Genomic DNA, 17,112 nt, shown 5'->3' with positions numbered 1-17,112 from the left:
GACCAGACACAGAAGGATGTTTGAACAGTGTGCTATCAGCAGTGTATTTACAAGCATAAATATGAGTATACATATTAGAGTATATTGTTATATTGATTTAAATACACTCTATGGTTAGAGCAATTAAAAACACCTCTGTGATGTAATACAGTGCAATATGTCAGCCCTGGAATAAAAACTATTTAAACTATTTAGTTTTTTTCCATATGGTTTTGTGTGTTGACTCAACTCTGTCAGTTTTATTATAAGACAGTTGTATCGCATTGCAATCAAATAGTAAGTAAGTAAAAGTAAAAGTCTGCAAAGAACACACAGGGTTACAAAGTGCTTCAATAAATAAATACAACAAAAAAAAGATTAAAAAAAGATAAACAAATAGAATTTAACAAGTAAGAACAAAATCAGGGCAACGAAGCATCAGAGAAAAGACTCTAAGATGAGATGTAAAACGCTCAGCAAGGTTTGCTGATCTGACCCCCAGCGTTTCTATATTAAACTATTTATATATTGTCGTATTTTGTACTTCACTTAACACGCCGCAACTCTGTTCAGAACTGTGGAAATGTATTTTTAGAGACACTCGCCTTGTACCCTCTTGTATTCTGATAATCACAACATCCACGATCAGCAATGAACACAAACTCAAGACACTGTCGTCACGGTAATAAAGACCAGCTTTATTTTGTCCTCTTGCAGTAGCTAGATACATTTAAGGCTTTTCCAACAAAATGGATACAAGTGGTGGCTCTGCCAGCTCATTTATATGAGCTGTAAAATGTTGGAAAACAAACATGGCGTCACACATTGTTGTAAAAGTCATTTGAGCAAAATGTGTTTTCTCCTCTCCTCTGAACAGTTACCAACAGGGTCGATTGTTTCAGCATGTTCTGTCCAATGTGAGTCCGATAACACCTTTCCTAGCAACAAGTGGCTTTCAGGGGACTAAACCAACACCTATTTCTGCAGCTTGTATTTTGTCTTTTTGAAAAACATCAACATGTTAGAATAAAAAATGTCTTCATTAACAGATTCCCAGATTGATAAGACACATCCAAATGAACAGACTCACATGCTCAGCTGACAAAACTGACATTCCGAGTGTCATCAGAAATTGCCTGAGATAATGAAACGTTGAGAAACATTTGAACATTTCACAGAACAGTGCAGTAAATGAAACTGAGATGTTGTAAAGTACATGGTATCCACTTACTTAAAAAAGCTTTGGATGTTTTTTTATGAAAGACATTATATTTAGTTCCTTGTTTCTCTCAAAGAAAGCGATTTGTGTTGTTGGTGAGAGGGGAATGGTACAAAATGTTGAAATCCATTTGCGATATTAGTTCCGCAACAGATAAACAAATATGATACAATAATATGCAACTCTCTTAGGCTAGTGTTAAACTTGTCAGAACAATTTTTATCTGCTTTTTGCAAGCACTTCTAAGAACAGAACTGTCGCATTCTCATAGAGATGAATAATTAGCTCTGTTATAACCACCACTCAAATCATAAGTGGCCTGAGGTATGGAGCAGTCTGTGAAGAAGTTCGGGAAGGCCAAAGTGCACAGTGCGTTGTCCTCTATGGACCCAGAAGCGGCCTCAGAGGGACAGTAGACAGGAGGCTGGGTCAGACCTGTACGCAGGCTCTCGCCTACTTTCTTAGAGGGTCCTGAGCAGCTAGTCCAGGGCTCCGAGTAGAGGAGTCCACCAACTAAATGCTGAGCATCGTAGGAAGAGGGATCCGGGCCTCCCATCTCTTGCTGCACCCGGACACTTTGATAAAGGTCCTGTTCGCTGACCATGTTGCTGTAATCAGGCCCCAAGAGCTCGAAGAACTCTGCGGCCTCAGGGTTGCCTCGCTCCAAGTCCTTCAGCGTCATCCCAGATGTGGAGCTGACTTTGGAGCAGTTGGCCGGCTCGGTGAAGAAAGAGGGGGGCAGATTGCGATGCCTCAGGGGTGGTTTCTTGGCTTTTTCACCCCTTATATCTTTCACAGGGCTGAAGAGGGCTGCCAAGCTCTTGCTCTGTAAGCTGGCCTGGACCCCATCGCGTTTAGGCGGAGTTTTGCTCTGCATGGGCTGAGCCACGGGGGAACCCTGTCTCTTGACTGGGGGCTCTGCTATGTTTCCTGGCGTTATCATGCCCGTGCACCTTTTGATCTGCTTCTGCAGGTACTTCCGGTGGTTGACTTTCCTCTTGGATTTCACCGGCTTGTCCAGAGCCAGCTTGATGTTGCTGGAGGCTGAGTCTATGAAGCTCAGCAAGTCCCTGGTGGTCTCCCTGTAGTCCTCGTCATTTTCCGCCTCACAGAGGAGACTCCCATCCAGACTCTTCTCCATGTCGTACTCCATCACAGAGCCAGGGAAGCAGAAATTCATGAACTGAGGGTTCATGATTGCAGTCTGAACAGCCATTCCTCTGCTGAGCCCAGCGGCTACACCTGTGGCATCCGCTGTGCTCCCAGAACCAATAGTTTCTTCAGAGCATGTCTTTTTTTTACCCCTGACAAACCCTCGGTCCTGATGCTGCTCATGAAGTTCCTGTAAACATTCCAGAGTAGAAGTGAAGGGCTCGGAGGGAAGCAAGGAGATCTTTCGGGGGGCTGGACTAATGATGTCAGAACATCAAAGAGGAGGGGCAAAGAGAGCGCAGGACTTAACTCTTTGCTTGTGCCTGACCACCTGCATCTAAGAGGGATTTGTCTGAAATTCCCTGCCGAGTTGAAGACAATGGCCTCCGTCAGAACTCTCCCCCTCTAGTTTAACTGTTTGTGTGTGCGCTGAACCAAAAAGGCTTGCATACAACTGGAGGACATTACTGTAACAGAGAAAAGAATAGTACTTTTACTGGGTAGAACTGTTGTGCAAAACTATCTCTATTAAGCATAGGAGAAAATATAATTATATATTTTTGGGGTTATAGTTAATATCCCATAAAAACAGCCAATGAGTGTTTTTATTTATAAGATTCCTGCTTGCCTTTAAAAAAGGTTGAACCACTATTCAATTATCACGCCTACTTGTGTGTTTCCTGTCTGGATTACTAAATAGAAGTTAACTTGTAATCTAATTACTGTTCATTTAGGCACTGATCAAATCGAGGCTATATAGTAGTGAGAAAGGCCTCTTTTCAGTGGGAAAATCTCTGTGCCCAAACAGATGCCACTGTTTGGGAGAATCTTCCCAACTGCTCGCTTGTGTCTTAATCTGCTCATGGCAAAAGTTGATTTCTAGTGCATTCCCAGGCCAGTGGGAATTTCTGCCCTGGCCTGACAACTATTATGGGCTGCCTTTGACATAAAGCCCTACAGGGTCTAAATAGCCTCTATTCTTCGCCCGGCACTGAAAGGGAGCTTTGTGCCAGAGATTCATTAAATTGCACCTCACAGCCCCTTCGTAAAATGGGTCTCAATAATGAACAGTCGATTTAACTAGAAAAGCTGCCGGAGCTGTTAAATTAAAGGGGAATAAAGTGCAGATCAGGCTCAGTGTGCCAGAAGAAATGTTGACCCAAAGAAATCCTGGGTATGAAACTTCTGTTGTAAACAATAACTTATTTACAGGAAGCTTCTTGGCCAGCCGTGAATACAACGGAGGATGTGTCCGAGAGCCAGATTGTTATGTTGCCAGCACTCATCCCAATTTAAGTGGAATTCCAACCGAATTCTAAGTGTATGGACTGTCAGGCATAGTTTAACTACGCAGTAAAAACGTGTAACTTTCCACCACACTCGGCACATATTTTATATTTGTTTTCCAGAAAATGCACGAGTTTCAATCTGATCACATTAAAGCCTTCATGTATTATTCTCATTTCAAGTTAAGAGACGCTGCAGCTGAATTATTGAAAGACGATCCCTCCCTCTTACAAAAAGTGCTCACGTTGAGGTGAGGCAGTGACTCATTTAAGAGTTGGAGGGATGAAAAGAAAAAGTCTGAAGCAGCGAGGGAGTGAGGCCGTTAAAAAATTCTTTCTTATGTTAATTCCTGGGGAGAAAGGGAGACAGTGAAAGTGATAGCACTGATCTAATTATCCGTGGCCCAGCACAACTCTGCAGCTGAAAAGAAGTGTAGAAAAACTCAAATCTACGAGCAACAAATGGCTACAAAACAAATAATATCTTTCTGTTTATACAGCTGGCCATGAAAGCGAGAAAACAAACTAGACTTCGCATTTTCAGTTCATTTCATCTGGCATTGTACTACAAGCATATATTTGTAAATTCGAAACTTCTAGTTCACCGCAGTGATGCCACACCACAACGTCTCATGAATGCAGTGGAGGAGAACTGAGCTTTTAACGCCTGGACAAAGTCATTCTGCCTCCCTCGCTTTGCTAGCAGCACAGTTTTGGCAAAGTGACATCATCACAGTCGTGGCAGCTATATCCCCCTCTCCCCCCCCCCCCCCAGTCAAGAGGCTTTGGCTTTTGTGCTGGTGGGTCATTCACATCACAGAGCCTGACGCACAGATCCCGGAAACAAGTTTCTATTGTTGCATAAAGGCTGCGAGGGCGAGAGGGGTTGGGCTGAGGCAGAGCAGCTCGGAAAATATATATATGAACCAAGAGCTTTTGACTTGTTTCCACTCTCGAGACGCTAAGTGTGAGGTTAATTGTTACGTTGTTTTTTGAAATTCCTATAACGGGCCAGCGTTTGTTTTAGCGCTAATCACAGGGGTCGAACTATAGATTACATTTTCAAAGACTCATTATGTTTGGAGCTTTGGGGGAATTTGAATTTGGAGCAAATCATTAGTAATCTGCTGTGCCGTTTCCCCTACAACCAAATTGTTAAGTATACAGATCCACATTGTTGAGATATTGTTAAACACCACCACCACGCCCTCTGGGCCTGAGAGATTTACTTATTCAGCAGCACCCTACTCCTCTGGAGCAGGGTGCTCGGTCCAACGTGATGTGACACACACAGGCTTAATCTCTTCCTATACTAGTGTGTGGTCCCTGTCTTGAGCAGGGACATACTCGGAGTTTGGGGTCGGGAGAATACTAATAACACCTTTGATTGATGGCCAGTGTCAGAGACTAAGAAAGGGCTGGCAAAATGAATGACCTCTCAAAGTCCTGAGAAAAAGTTTAAGGACGGCATTTAGCGGCAAAGACCCCGTCCTCCCCCACGTTTAGCTATGTGTCTTTCTACTGGGGTGTCTGAAATCCAGTCAAGCCTGTGACATAATGTCCAGGCTTTGTGTCTCCCGGTAGAAAATCAACCCACATACCAGTGCAGGACATGTTCCCCCATCTGCCTCACAAAGTCATGTCATGTCAGGAACTTCTGCTTTAAAAGAGTGTGGGGGGGGGGGGGGGGGGGGGGGGGGGTAATTGGGCCAGAATAGATTAAAGGAAATTAAAAAGCAACAAGACATGATTTCATTAGCAGTCAAAGTGTTTCAGTCTTAGTATTTTCATGGTGTTTGAGTCTTTGAGTTTGATTTTTTTTTTTTTAAATAGAAAAAAACCCAGCTTCATGGTGAACTACAAAAGGCTTCTTGGTCCCTGCCGGTTCCTGCTTCACTCTTAACCTTCCATCAACCCTCCTCAACCTCTCTGGCACCCCAGGAGTTGTATTAATAATATTACTAGCAGGGGGGGAACAAACCCGGGTCTATGAGCTGCCCTGGTGCCGCAATTTAAAGCTTTAATGGCAGCCGGTGAATGAATGCGTGCCAGGGGGAATCCCACAGGTTGGTCCACAGGGGAGAGGTCAGCAGGCGGAGCTGCAATAATCTCCCACCACTGACTTTATTGGCCTCCTCCGATTGGGTTTTTATTAAATCTCAGCCACATGCAATTGTTCCTGCTAGGTGGAAGTAACTTAAAAGCCCCGGCCTCTCTACAACATGACAAAGAGTTGGCTTGACAGAGTAACGGTACATCCTTCTATGATCAAAAGACAATATCATCAGTAGCTTTTTAATCCCTTTCACCGGTAGACAGCGTATTAAGTGAAGGTGGTGTAAGACGTGAATAGAAAACTTAAAGAGTGAGGAAGGCACTGTGAACAATAACAAATCAAGTTGAATATTACACTCTGTGCAGAGGATATTAAAAACATTTTTATTCGATTTTCTTTCCATTTGGTGGCAAACTTTTCTCCTGAGACTTCCTTAAGTGTTAAAAAGCAAAAAATCAGATTAAACACTTACTTTGAAAGAAGAACTACACCTGAGTAACAACAATGGCTAATCGACAAGAATGACAACAACAATACGGGGTGTCAAGTTGTAACTGGAAGACAAAAATGAAATTAAAGATGGTAATAACTAAACATATCCCTGATTGTACCAGTGAATGACAAAAAGAAAACACAAGTTTGGAGGCGTTAATGAGTTTTTGGCAAGCGTTAGCGTGGGAGATAAAGAACATAATGAGGATGGTCCAGTCTTTTGATGACAATAATGTGATTAAATGTATTGACAAAGAAAGTGACAACTCAATCTCATTTATTGCTCATAATGGAGTGTGCCTCCCCAAGCCCTTGGAAAAGTATAGTTTGGCATAAAGAAATGGAGTGTGTCTCATACACTTAAAACATTCTCACGTGATTAATGGCATTAAGATCAGGAGTTGTGTTGCAATTATTTAAATAAAAAGGCCATCATTCAATGTAGAGAAAAAGATTGTCCACAACATGAATTAATAAAAAGGCATATACTTTGGCAGAATGATGCAGCGAGCACCTTGTGAAATGCTGTCACGTAAATTAAAGCTAGGCAGACTGGGTCGGGCGACATTGTGCTGCTTTTTAGGCACTAAGAGGTTTGAGGCGTCTTTTTAGCCTGCTTGATCCACTCTCGAAAGTACATCACCTCTAACGCCCGGGCCGCGCGGACTGAAGGTGGGTCATGGTCATTGCTGTAGCGGAGGTCCAAGTGATGGGCCCCGTCAGGGATCACAACGGAAACCAGGGAAGCTGTCATGTTGGAGGTCACTCCACCGGACGACCACGGGTCGAGTCCTCCGTTACTGAAATGCAACAGCAGAGGCGGCGATCAGACACTGGTGTGCCGCATATACGGGGAGTTCATTTAGGGTATTCACATGGAGCATCATTGGCGACTTTTTGTAGAATTGTTTGGACAAAGTATGAAGTGGATAGAGTAAAATACCTCATTATTCTTTTTCTTTTTTTTAGCTACTGGGCTACGGCAACTTCACAAGGAGTAAATACAAGATAGTAAGTTTACTTAAAAATCACCTTTTAACACCAGAACTTCCCAATAAAAATAAGGCAACAGACTTTAATACAGATTTAAGTAGAATAAAAAGCACAATGAAATTTGTGACACAAAATAATAAAACACTTTAATTGTAACCGACTAAACCACCACTGCTACAAACGTGGGTCCACGTAGGTTGTGTGTCAGTATCTGTCAGTATCTGTCAGTATCTGTCAGTATCACATGGGCTGCTCTCTTTTAATATACGGGATATGTTATGACAATTCATTTGGGCTGCTTTGAAAACCATTTTATAGCTTGACAAAAGCTGCTAATTGGTATTCAACCGCATAAGACCAACCTTGGTGTTTGTGATTGAGCCACATTTTTACATGCTTCTGTCTACCTCCTGTGGGTACTCTGTATTTGTCTGCAATAGAAGCCAGCCAAAAGCAGCACTCTAAATGTCTCTCACTGCACTAGACAAACCCAGAAAACCTTCTGCCTAGCCCTGGCATTTTACAAGCCACGTTTACCTGAAGATGATGTTGCTGTGCGAGGCGATGTCCTTCCCCCCGTAGACCGTGTCCGCCCAGTCGGCTCGCGGCCTGACACCGAACATGGCGTTGCACTCGTCAGAGAAGGCCTTGAAGTTCCACTCCTCCGGTTCAAACATGTCCTGGACGCCGTCCGTGCACATGGGCATCACCATCTCTGTGCAGGCCTGGGAATGAGGGATTGAACACGTATTCATTGTGACAGGTCAAGCTGCCCGCTGACACATGCGTGCTGCGATTTTATTTAGCGTGACAAGACTGATCCCCGAGCTCGGGCGTCACCGCACCTGGTAAAACCAGCCGAGGAAGCCGAGGCTGCCGGTTGCCGTCTGAGATGTGTTGAGGCAGGAGGAGCTTCCGCTGTAGTTGTAGTAGACCTTTGCTGCTTGGGAGATGCCGTGCAGCAGCTGGTAGTCCGACACAGCCGGATCGAAAGCCAGATACTTGCACACCACCTTGAAAAAATATAACACATGAAGAAGCAAAACATTAGAAGGTAATGTGTGCGATTACATTAAAGTTAAGGCGAGCTGTTGAAGCCATTGACAGCTTCATTCACTTCCTTTTTAAATAGAATTAAAGAGAAAGATACAAATACCGAATGAGCTTATATCCGAGTTGTTTACAAGACCGGAGCTTTCCTGTGGCCCATAAAGTGTTTTTCCACATAAAAAGTGGTGGCGCCTAATTTGCATGTGAAATTCCCTGGAATGAACTTGAATTTATCGCTGCAGTCTTGGCACGGGGAGGAAAAAGTGCACATTTACTTATAGCCAATGATCTAAATGTTGCTCTCCTAAATACTATTTTGTTTGAGCACGGTTGATTTCCTTAGAATTAATAGCGTGGATGATAAATATTTGAGTTTCAGCCTCTGTTTAATTTCACTGCGTGTTGTTATGGTTGCAGCAGCAGAGTTGGCTGCGGCTGTTGTTCTGCACTCTTTGTGAGGCAGACAAACTGGGCTTTCTTGTCCCGAGGCTGGAGGGGAGCTGCGCTAGTGTGGAGTCTGTTACTAAGGCTTTTGTCTGCGGGCTGGGGAGGAGTTGGTGGTCGATGGATGAGGAGGGCCACAGACATGTCCAACCAAAGATTTATACCGTGGAAAAAAAAAAAAAAGAAGAAAAACACTGCAATTGCTCCAAAGCATCTTCTTACTTTTCAGATAGGATTAGGCTTATACATTCATCTCTGCCAACAGATTTCCCTCCTCTAAGCCCTCAATACCCCGTTCTCACACTCACTCAGATAATCACATTAGCTTTGTCATTAAAAAAGCTCCTCTTTGCACCCACTGCCTAAACCGCTTAAACCACCCATAGGGGTCGCATACATTAAAGGCAAGGAGCCAAAAAACTCATAATGGCCATTTAGTGTTTATTTCCACTGACGTGACGCTCCTGGAACTATTCAGAGTCTTAACGATAAACAAATAAGCAGACAAAAAAAAAAAAATGTATCGCACTGGTAAAAGTTTTAGTGCGAGTCTGCTGTATGGGGCGCTCGGAGGGGTGTTGAAGCACCGAACAGAGAGTCCGGGGTCAGTAGCAGAGCTTGGTTTATGCACGTGACATGTCAGGGTGACTGGTGGAATACACTGCATCCAAGTCAATCAGCCGCAGCCAAACAGCCACCATACTGTCATACAAGCTCGTTTACATGAAAACCAAGGACGTTTTATAATGTGGAGAGTTTTAAAAAATGGCCTCATTACGTGATATTCTTCTTTTTTTTTTCAATTTTGGTAATTTTGGTATTTTTTTCTCATCAAGTGTCTAGTGTATTTGTTACAGTCTCATTCAATGGAGAGGGGTGAACCTTTGTTTTAATGGCCTTCATGAGCTGCTCTGGGCAAATGTTCTCTTTCTGTGGAGCCATGCGGGCGTCCCAAGAGGAACACCTCAGAGATCTGACGGAGTGTGCAAATGAAAGGACCGTTGGTACGAGAGAAAGAAAAGAACGGTGGCTTACTTGTAGCTGCTCATCTAAAGAATACTTAAAATCCAAAAGAAACGAGATCCTTATGAATATTAATGAAGTTAATTGACAGCTGTTGTCAACAAAAGCTTGGACGACCACAACAAACACTTGTAACACAATCGGCTAAATAACACGCTCACTTCAATCAAGGACAGGCTGTCAGGCGCTTAACCAAAGGCCACCTAAACTTAAAGTTGCAATAAAGTGAAGACCTTTGGCAGGAAGTTTATTATGTTATTGGGATCCGTTTTTTCATCCACAAGTTCTCTTTTAAATCTTATATTACTCGTGGATCTTTGTACCTGGATCGGCCAGCGAGGAAGTGGCTGCAGAAAATTGGCTTCGTAGGGGTAGTCCACCATAGCCAGGTTCACCCAAGTCTCCTGAAGCCAGTTCTTGAAGCCAACAGCATCGTTCTCGTTTTTCAGAGGGGCGCAGAGACTGAACTCTTCTGACAGCCACTGAAGACCAGACGCTTGTCAGAAGAGAGCAAAAAATTATTAAATGTCACTCCTGCATTTATGTCTACTGCTGGGTACCAAACTTTGACATTGACGTTGTCGTTTTAACCAAGATAAAAACAAGGTTGTTTTTTTCTAGCATTTAACGACTACAACTCCCACGGGTCTTTACAGGTATGATGTCAGAACCTCATGATAAGTTTAGCTGCAACATGCATATAAAAGAACCATTATCTTATCGTTGTGCTCAAAGTTAAGGAGCAAATACTCATTTAGTATATGCACAGAAAACGTCGGTTTGTACAGTTCGGATTGTAACCAACCGAAACATCTCTATGGTGACTGACGCGAAAAACGTGAACGGCCCTGTAAGAGCCAGTGGTTTTGTTTGTCCGTTCTGGGCTACTGTAGAAACATGGCGGGCGGCTCCATTAAGAGGACCTGCTCCGTTAGTAGATGCATACGGCTCATTCTAAGGTTATTTCCAGGTGATATACACAGAAAACATACTTATTAACATTACATTCCATGTCTGCCAATAGATTACTGCTCCTTTAAGAGGAGCAAACCTTCTGCTCTTTATGAATCTGCCACCAAAATTAATTCCTGTGAAAATTCCTCATACTTTAACCATCAAAGTTAAATCAAACAGTTCATTTCTTCTCATGCTAAAGTCTCTGATTGGTTGTCCAAATATCACATCTTCTTTCTTATTATCTTTTTCAACTGTTTCAGTAGTCGGAATCTCAAGGTTTTGGGACAGATGCTACCAGGAAACAGCCAACATACACACACGTTTACAACTATCATCCATCTATTTGAAGCTTCTGGGTCACAGTGAAGGTCTAAAAAAGTACCATCACCCAGATGTTTTCCCTGTTTAATTGTATTATTTATTATTATGACAAACACCAGGAGATTACAGTACTTTTTTTTTTTACTTGTACTGTTATGTGATGGTAAATGCTTGGCCTATGAGTGGAGTGATTACATCCCTATTACACATCTCTTAAAGCATGTGGATAAATTATTCTCTTGTTTTGACATTATTTTTATAACTTTATCAAACCTAATTTTGACAATATTTGATGAAAGCGGTGGAATATAAATTGGTATGTATATGTATATAATTCATAAGCTGTGGTTAATTGCTTTACTACTTTTTGTTATTCATTCACTGATGTTTTATAGAACAGTTATAAACCATTAATAACAACAACTTTTGGGTTGCCAGGTTGTGGTCTATCGTCCTCCAACATGACTGTTGTGTTAGAGGAGGATTTTCTCTGACCTGGCAACTTGAAGGTTATAGTTATTAAAAGCTTATACCTGTTCTATAAAGCATTAGAAGATGATTTAATAACAATAAACCAAGCCATTAATTACAGCTTATAAAGGGCACCTTATTAGAAAGTGGTATCAACCTTTTTATTGGTGTACTATTTAATGTTGCGATAGTAATAAAAAAGTACCACACAATGCAACGAAGCTTATTCCTACAGTTTAGGATTGTGAGAATGGAAAATGTACCAGGATCCTGTGGGCAAACTCTCTTATTCTGATCTGAGATGAATACTAAAGGACTGAGGTAGTCTGAGTTATGCAGGTTGTAAATTTTATGGATCCACACATAACAATCTGTTCTCTGTGCTGTGGAGAGGCTCCAGACTTTATATCCACTTTATATAACAAGTTTTAGTAACAGCTGTCTGGTTTCAGGCTTTAGCCGACAGTGAATCAAACCCACAAATGTAGACGATGTGGACAAACGTGCAGAAACTCTTAAAATCCAGGAGGCTTCCTCATATATAAGATAAAACGGGGTTCATTCATCATTCTGAATAATTCAAATGAGTCAGATTCCCTACATTATGACACATAGGATAAATCAACCCATCTTGACTGTACGACTTACCAGTGGAGGAGACATTGTTAATGGCCTTCCAAGACTTTCTGATGTTTGCGTCACAGTTATTCCCGCTGCTGGCGAAGTCCTGCGTGACTATTTTGTAGAAGTCTCCACATGGCACCATACCGGTGAACTGCCATATTGGCGCAGAAGCTGCCAGAGCTCTGAAATACAATTAAGAAGCAAAAACATTTCTATTTCTCAAAATTACGCAAGCTGCACATCTTTGTGGTTAATCCAACCAAAAGGCCCCCAGACCCGCACTGATGTCTTACCCAACCACTATGTTGGGGTATTTCATCCTGAACCAGGCGGCGAGCATCCCTCCATAGGAACCTCCGACGGCGATGACAGGGCTGTGCTGAGCTCCGGGTAAAGTGCTCTTCAGGTTCTGAATCAGCACCGCAAAATCTGCCAGGGCTTGCTCCGAGGTCAGGTAGTTCAGGTGCTTGCTGTCCTGCAAGCGGGTGACCAGTATTGTTGTAAAAATAAGACATTCAAAACAATATATATATATATACACGTAAAAATATTCTTATTGACCCAGAAAAGGAGAAAAAACATGTAATCATCCATATTTAATCAGATTTGAGTCAGACTTAGATGTACTCCAAGTGTAACACTTCACTTACACTGTAAGAGTCTTGTCCAAACGGCAGGGACTCTCCATAGTAACGATGTTCTGCAAAAACCAGCATGGCGCCCAACTCCTCCGCAATCTCCCACATGAAGCCCTACGGAGAAAACAACGACAGGCGCTGAATTAAGAGCGGGGATTATGCGCAGTGTAAATACAAAAGGTCACGGGTGGGATATTCACAGTGTTGTTGCAGAACCAGGTGATGTCGCCTTCGTTGCCAGTGTAGAACAGAACGGGTCCTCCGGGCTGCTGCCAGTGTTTGTCGGCAACGAGGTATCTCTGTTTGAAGGTGCCATCCTCTAGGAAACCGAAATGATCGATCTGTGACACATTCAAAAAAACGTGAAATTGGTGCATAATCTTAGATGTACTCTACGCAAGCTGATCACACACATAACGTGTTTATAACAAAATGTGCAGCTCACTTACTTAAAAAGGTGCAACATGTAAAAGTCAAAATGTTAATGTCTCTTGTGCATCGGTCAGACTTGTTGACAGAAAAGCCAACGTGGCAATAATTTACTGACGTTAAAGTGTCCAGCGTGCATCAGCTACTCTGAGTTGGATGGGATCTGTGGCTACATGGCCCTGTGCCAACTTGTGAAATGACAGTCCCGAGGTTGGATTCTGGAGTAATTAGCCCCAATTTGTATTAAAATATGTTGGAGCCAGTTTAAGGGACGCCGCATTAGTTCCACTTTAGATGAGCCACGAGATGTCCTTTCATCCAAACTCAGGGATTCCGGGGCATCTTTCCCTTTCAACTTATTTTCCTGTATTCTCTATGAAACAAAAGCAGAGAGAAACCAACAACTTCACAGAGACGACGGCCCCATGACGCCGTCGAGTTGTCCAACCCCTTGAAACAGCACCAACACTTAACACAAAATGTTTTTTTGTTTTGTTTTCACCCCCCCTGCCCCCATTCCCCCCTCCCTCCTCGCTCACTTCCCTCCTCAGTGGACACAAAGGAGGCAGCAATTTTATGAGCCAGTGACACCAAAAAGATTCCGGGGCCTCAATGTGTTCATTCAAGCCTCGACTCCTTAGTGCTTGGCAATGCTTTTAAGTGTGAGGGGACCATGAGACAGTTAAAAGGAAAGGTTTGGCAGTTTGGCAGCTAAATCGCTCTCAGTAGTGCTGGTCATCCAAAGTGTAATGCAAGAATTTTCTTAACATTTAAGTTGTTGCATTTCCATTGAAAAGATTTTAAAAAATAATAACGTTTTCATTTTGTCTTATTAGTTATTTTTTACTCCTACCGGGGTTTTTAAAATGGTAGATGTCTGAGTTTTGGGAAGTAAACGTTTAAATTATTGAAAGACAAATTCTGTTGCAGTGCAAACAGAAATATTCCTTTTAACTATGATCTAAATGCCAAACTAAAGTGGTTGAATACATGAAGCCCCCCCCCCTTTCCCCCCAGTGACTACATTTGCACCCACTCAGTATGCACATCACAAAACCCCACCAGACGGGTTTCATAACAAATCCACACCCTGATGAGTAGTGCCACCATGTGGTTACTGCAGCCGGCACTTTGCTCCAATTAAAATTCCATTCACATACTGGACATCTACTGGACCAGAACTTTGACTATTCAACAGGGGGGGGGGGGAAGCCTGTCGTGTTACAGTCTAGCAAATGAAGACATGAGGGAAACTAGCAAAGCGCAAGCTTCCAGTAAACTACAACAGTTAATTGGGAGGATGCTAAAGGACACTTCCATTCATTGTCTGGAGGCAAAATGCAGTCGGGAGGATTTCCTCTTCGAGATCACTCGGTGCTCCCCTCACAGCAGCTCGTCCCACAGAGAGTGTCGAAAAAAGGCAGCATGGTTGATGATTCTTTTGTAACAAAAAACAAAACAAAAAAAACCAGCAGACTTGCTACTGAAAAGTGGATTACAGGGATTTGATTTGGTTTACTTGTCGAGATGAAGCATATAATGTGTTTGTTGATTGGCCAGAGAAAGCACATCAGACAAGACAAAGGACGACAGAAGGGAGGAAATGGTCTTTATCTTCTTGTCGGCGTGTCTGATTGGACAGGATGTGGTGGGCCGGACCAGGTGTGGAGCTTTGTCCCCCTTCTCCAAATATTGTCTTGTGCATACAGATCATCAGCAGTTTGTTAATATTACACTTAGGACTGCAGCTAAAAGCAATTTTCATTTTCGATTAATCAGTCGATTATTTTTTTGGGGGGGATTTATCGACTAAACGTCCGGTCAATAAAACATCAGGAAAGAGTTTCCACCATTGTTCTAGAGCCCAAGGTGACTGAATCAAAAGCAACATTTGAGACTCTGGAACCATCAAACTGACTTAAATGATTAATCGATTATTAAAACAGCTGCAAATAAGATATCAACAAATCACTGTGGCTCTAAAAATCCTAATATTCTGTGCTTTGGTAATGCACACTTTATTATAATCTGTGTGTTGTTCTAAGGTGTTTATTAATCCTCTCAACGTTGGTTGAAACAGCATCAGGGAATGTTTCTATTTACTTCCTTATGGGCTGGATTGTCTTTTCAGTATCTACGCAAAAGGTAAATACAGACAGCTCACAGACTGTCTCTAAATGCGAGTTGAGTTCACAGCATCCCTGATTGCAGGAACAGGAGAGTCATGTAGACACGTGTACAGTCTTGTGACTGTATGTATGAGTCAGGTTCACAAGTCACTGAACGTCACGCTGCATGAACTCAACATGCAATCTGATTCTCTATGAAGTAACAGCAAAATGGAAAATACAAAGGCTTGAATGAAGATCCCTGAGGTAAAGTGTTTCACACTCACTGGGCCCCGGAGAGCTTTTTAGGCAGGAAGCCAGCAGGGATAGTGACAGTTCTGCTGGCAGGAACAGAACCAATTGTGATGGTTTTCCCTTCACTACAGGAAACCCGAGGGAAACACCTATTGTCTGCAGACTAAACACACGAACAACTTCTACGGAGTAAGTGCATTGACATTTTAGAAAGAGCAAGTGATGCAGATATTAGCCAACAGCAAACGATGCTTTAAATGCTCTTGGTTTTGTAAAGATCATATTGACAGTACAACACCAGTCTGATCATAATTACTGTATTAATTGATTGTAAGGGACCAACTATGGGGGTCCTACTTACTCATTTGAATGATTACTTTTCTACAACACTAAATTCAGCCCTTATAGGGTGCAGACCAAAATGAAACAGAAAGAAGTAAAGGAGGAAGAAACCAGTGTGAAACATACCTGAATAAATACATACTTTTCATAAAACAAAGGAGTTTAAAATAAACTACAGAGATGAACGTCAAACTCACCTTCTGGTCAAAATAAAACGTTTCATAGCTGATGGGGGGCTCAGTGGAGTAAGATGAGCCTCCGAGCCTGGTGAAGAGTTGTGACTTGAGCGCGATCACGTGTAAACAGCCGAGACAGAGCGTCAGGAGGCAGGTAGCTACAGCTCTGTCCCATACCTGCGTCCCGACTCCAGCCCTCATTGCTGCTACTGTCAAACACGGCTCACAGCAGACTGGTCTTCAGCACATGATAGCGAGGTCGCGTGATCCCCGGGAAGAGGAGACTGTCCCTCAAAAGAAAGGAAGTGAGACTCGCCTGTCAGCAAATGCAGCGAGGTGTGTTCAGACAGCTTGTGACCTATATTTAGCAACACGGGGGGGGGGCACAGGAACAGGAGGCTTCAGAGTTCAACGTCTTCCCAACATTTTGAACAACTTGAATTTCACTGTAGCCGGCTAGCAGTCAGTTAGCAGAGCGAGCAGTTAGCAGAAGGTTCCTACTGTAAATCTCGCAAGGGTTGATGGGAGTTTAAAGTTCTATGTGTGCACGTGTTTTATGCTCAGCCTTTAAACTGTATACAAGAAGTGCTAAGCAGAGATCAAATGGAAATTGATGCTGCGCACTAACGAGGCCTTGTTGCATTTGCTTTGAGGGTAAAAATCCCTTTTGTGTTGGGGCTTTTATTTTGAAAGTACATACCGGAACTGTTAAAACAAGTGTCAAGTAAGCAACTAAGCTAGTCGGTTTATTTACTTACCAGTTAGCAGGTTAAACAACCGATTTAACATGTGCTTTTTAATACAATATATATTGCGTGTATGATAAATGTTTATTAAAATGTTGCAGTCTTTCCTCTGCGGTACATGATTGGTGGAGATGACCTGTGTTGTGTATTTAAATCACTGCCCTCTGTGAAGAACTGCAATATTAGATTTATCAAGTTAGCGTCAATGCAGCCATGCTAACATGCTAACGCCTCTGGGAAATGTAGTGTTACATGATGTTCTGATCTTTATATTGTTTTATAACAAAGTGTACTAGCTATATGTTGATCGTCACGAGTGTTTGCTGCCCTCTAGTGGTGAAAGGACAGTTT

At 42.6% G+C, this 17,112-nt stretch overlaps 2 protein-coding genes across 2 annotated transcripts; both read right to left on the bottom strand.

The window, feature by feature from the left end:
- Positions 1-656: 656 nt before the first annotated feature.
- fam181b (family with sequence similarity 181 member B) lies at positions 657-5,279 on the bottom strand. The gene has a single exon (XM_076100399.1). It carries the CDS (start codon positions 2,412-2,414, stop codon positions 1,464-1,466), a length of 951 nt encoding a protein of 316 aa, XP_075956514.1. The 5' UTR covers positions 2,415-5,279; the 3' UTR covers positions 657-1,463.
- A 773-nt stretch (positions 5,280-6,052) lies between these two features.
- On the bottom strand, positions 6,053-16,417 carry prcp (prolylcarboxypeptidase (angiotensinase C)). Its single transcript, XM_076100252.1, has 9 exons — positions 16,037-16,417; positions 12,906-13,046; positions 12,718-12,819; positions 12,361-12,542; positions 12,092-12,249; positions 10,018-10,190; positions 8,023-8,190; positions 7,715-7,902; positions 6,053-6,984 (listed from the first exon to the last, which is right to left on the bottom strand). The coding sequence occupies exons 1-9, from the start codon at positions 16,214-16,216 to the stop codon at positions 6,771-6,773; spliced, it is 1,506 nt and encodes a 501-aa protein (XP_075956367.1). The 5' UTR covers positions 16,217-16,417; the 3' UTR covers positions 6,053-6,770.
- Between the last annotated feature and the right edge of the window lie 695 nt (positions 16,418-17,112).

This window comes from Anarhichas minor, unplaced genomic scaffold, assembly GCF_050575085.1.
Source record: "Anarhichas minor isolate MPS153535 unplaced genomic scaffold, ASM5057508v1 ptg000026l, whole genome shotgun sequence".
NCBI classification, from domain to species: domain Eukaryota; kingdom Metazoa; phylum Chordata; class Actinopteri; order Perciformes; family Anarhichadidae; genus Anarhichas; species Anarhichas minor.
This window is presented reverse-complemented; position numbering and strand designations above follow the sequence as displayed.

Excerpts from the sequence above, each read along its gene's own strand:
- prcp (XM_076100252.1), bottom strand. The coding sequence starts at position 16,216 with ATGAGGGCTGGAGTCGGGACGCAGGTATGGGACAGAGCTGTAGCTACC. Across the intron at positions 8,191-10,017 it reads TTCCTCGCTGGCCGATCCAG|GTGGTGTGCAAGTATCTGGC; the intron begins GTACAAAGATCC and ends TATTTTTTCAAG. Across the intron at positions 7,903-8,022 it reads TCCTCGGCTGGTTTTACCAG|GCCTGCACAGAGATGGTGAT; the intron begins GTGCGGTGACGC and ends CCTCATTCCCAG.
- fam181b (XM_076100399.1), bottom strand. The coding sequence starts at position 2,414 with ATGGCTGTTCAGACTGCAATCATGAACCCTCAGTTCATGAATTTCTGC.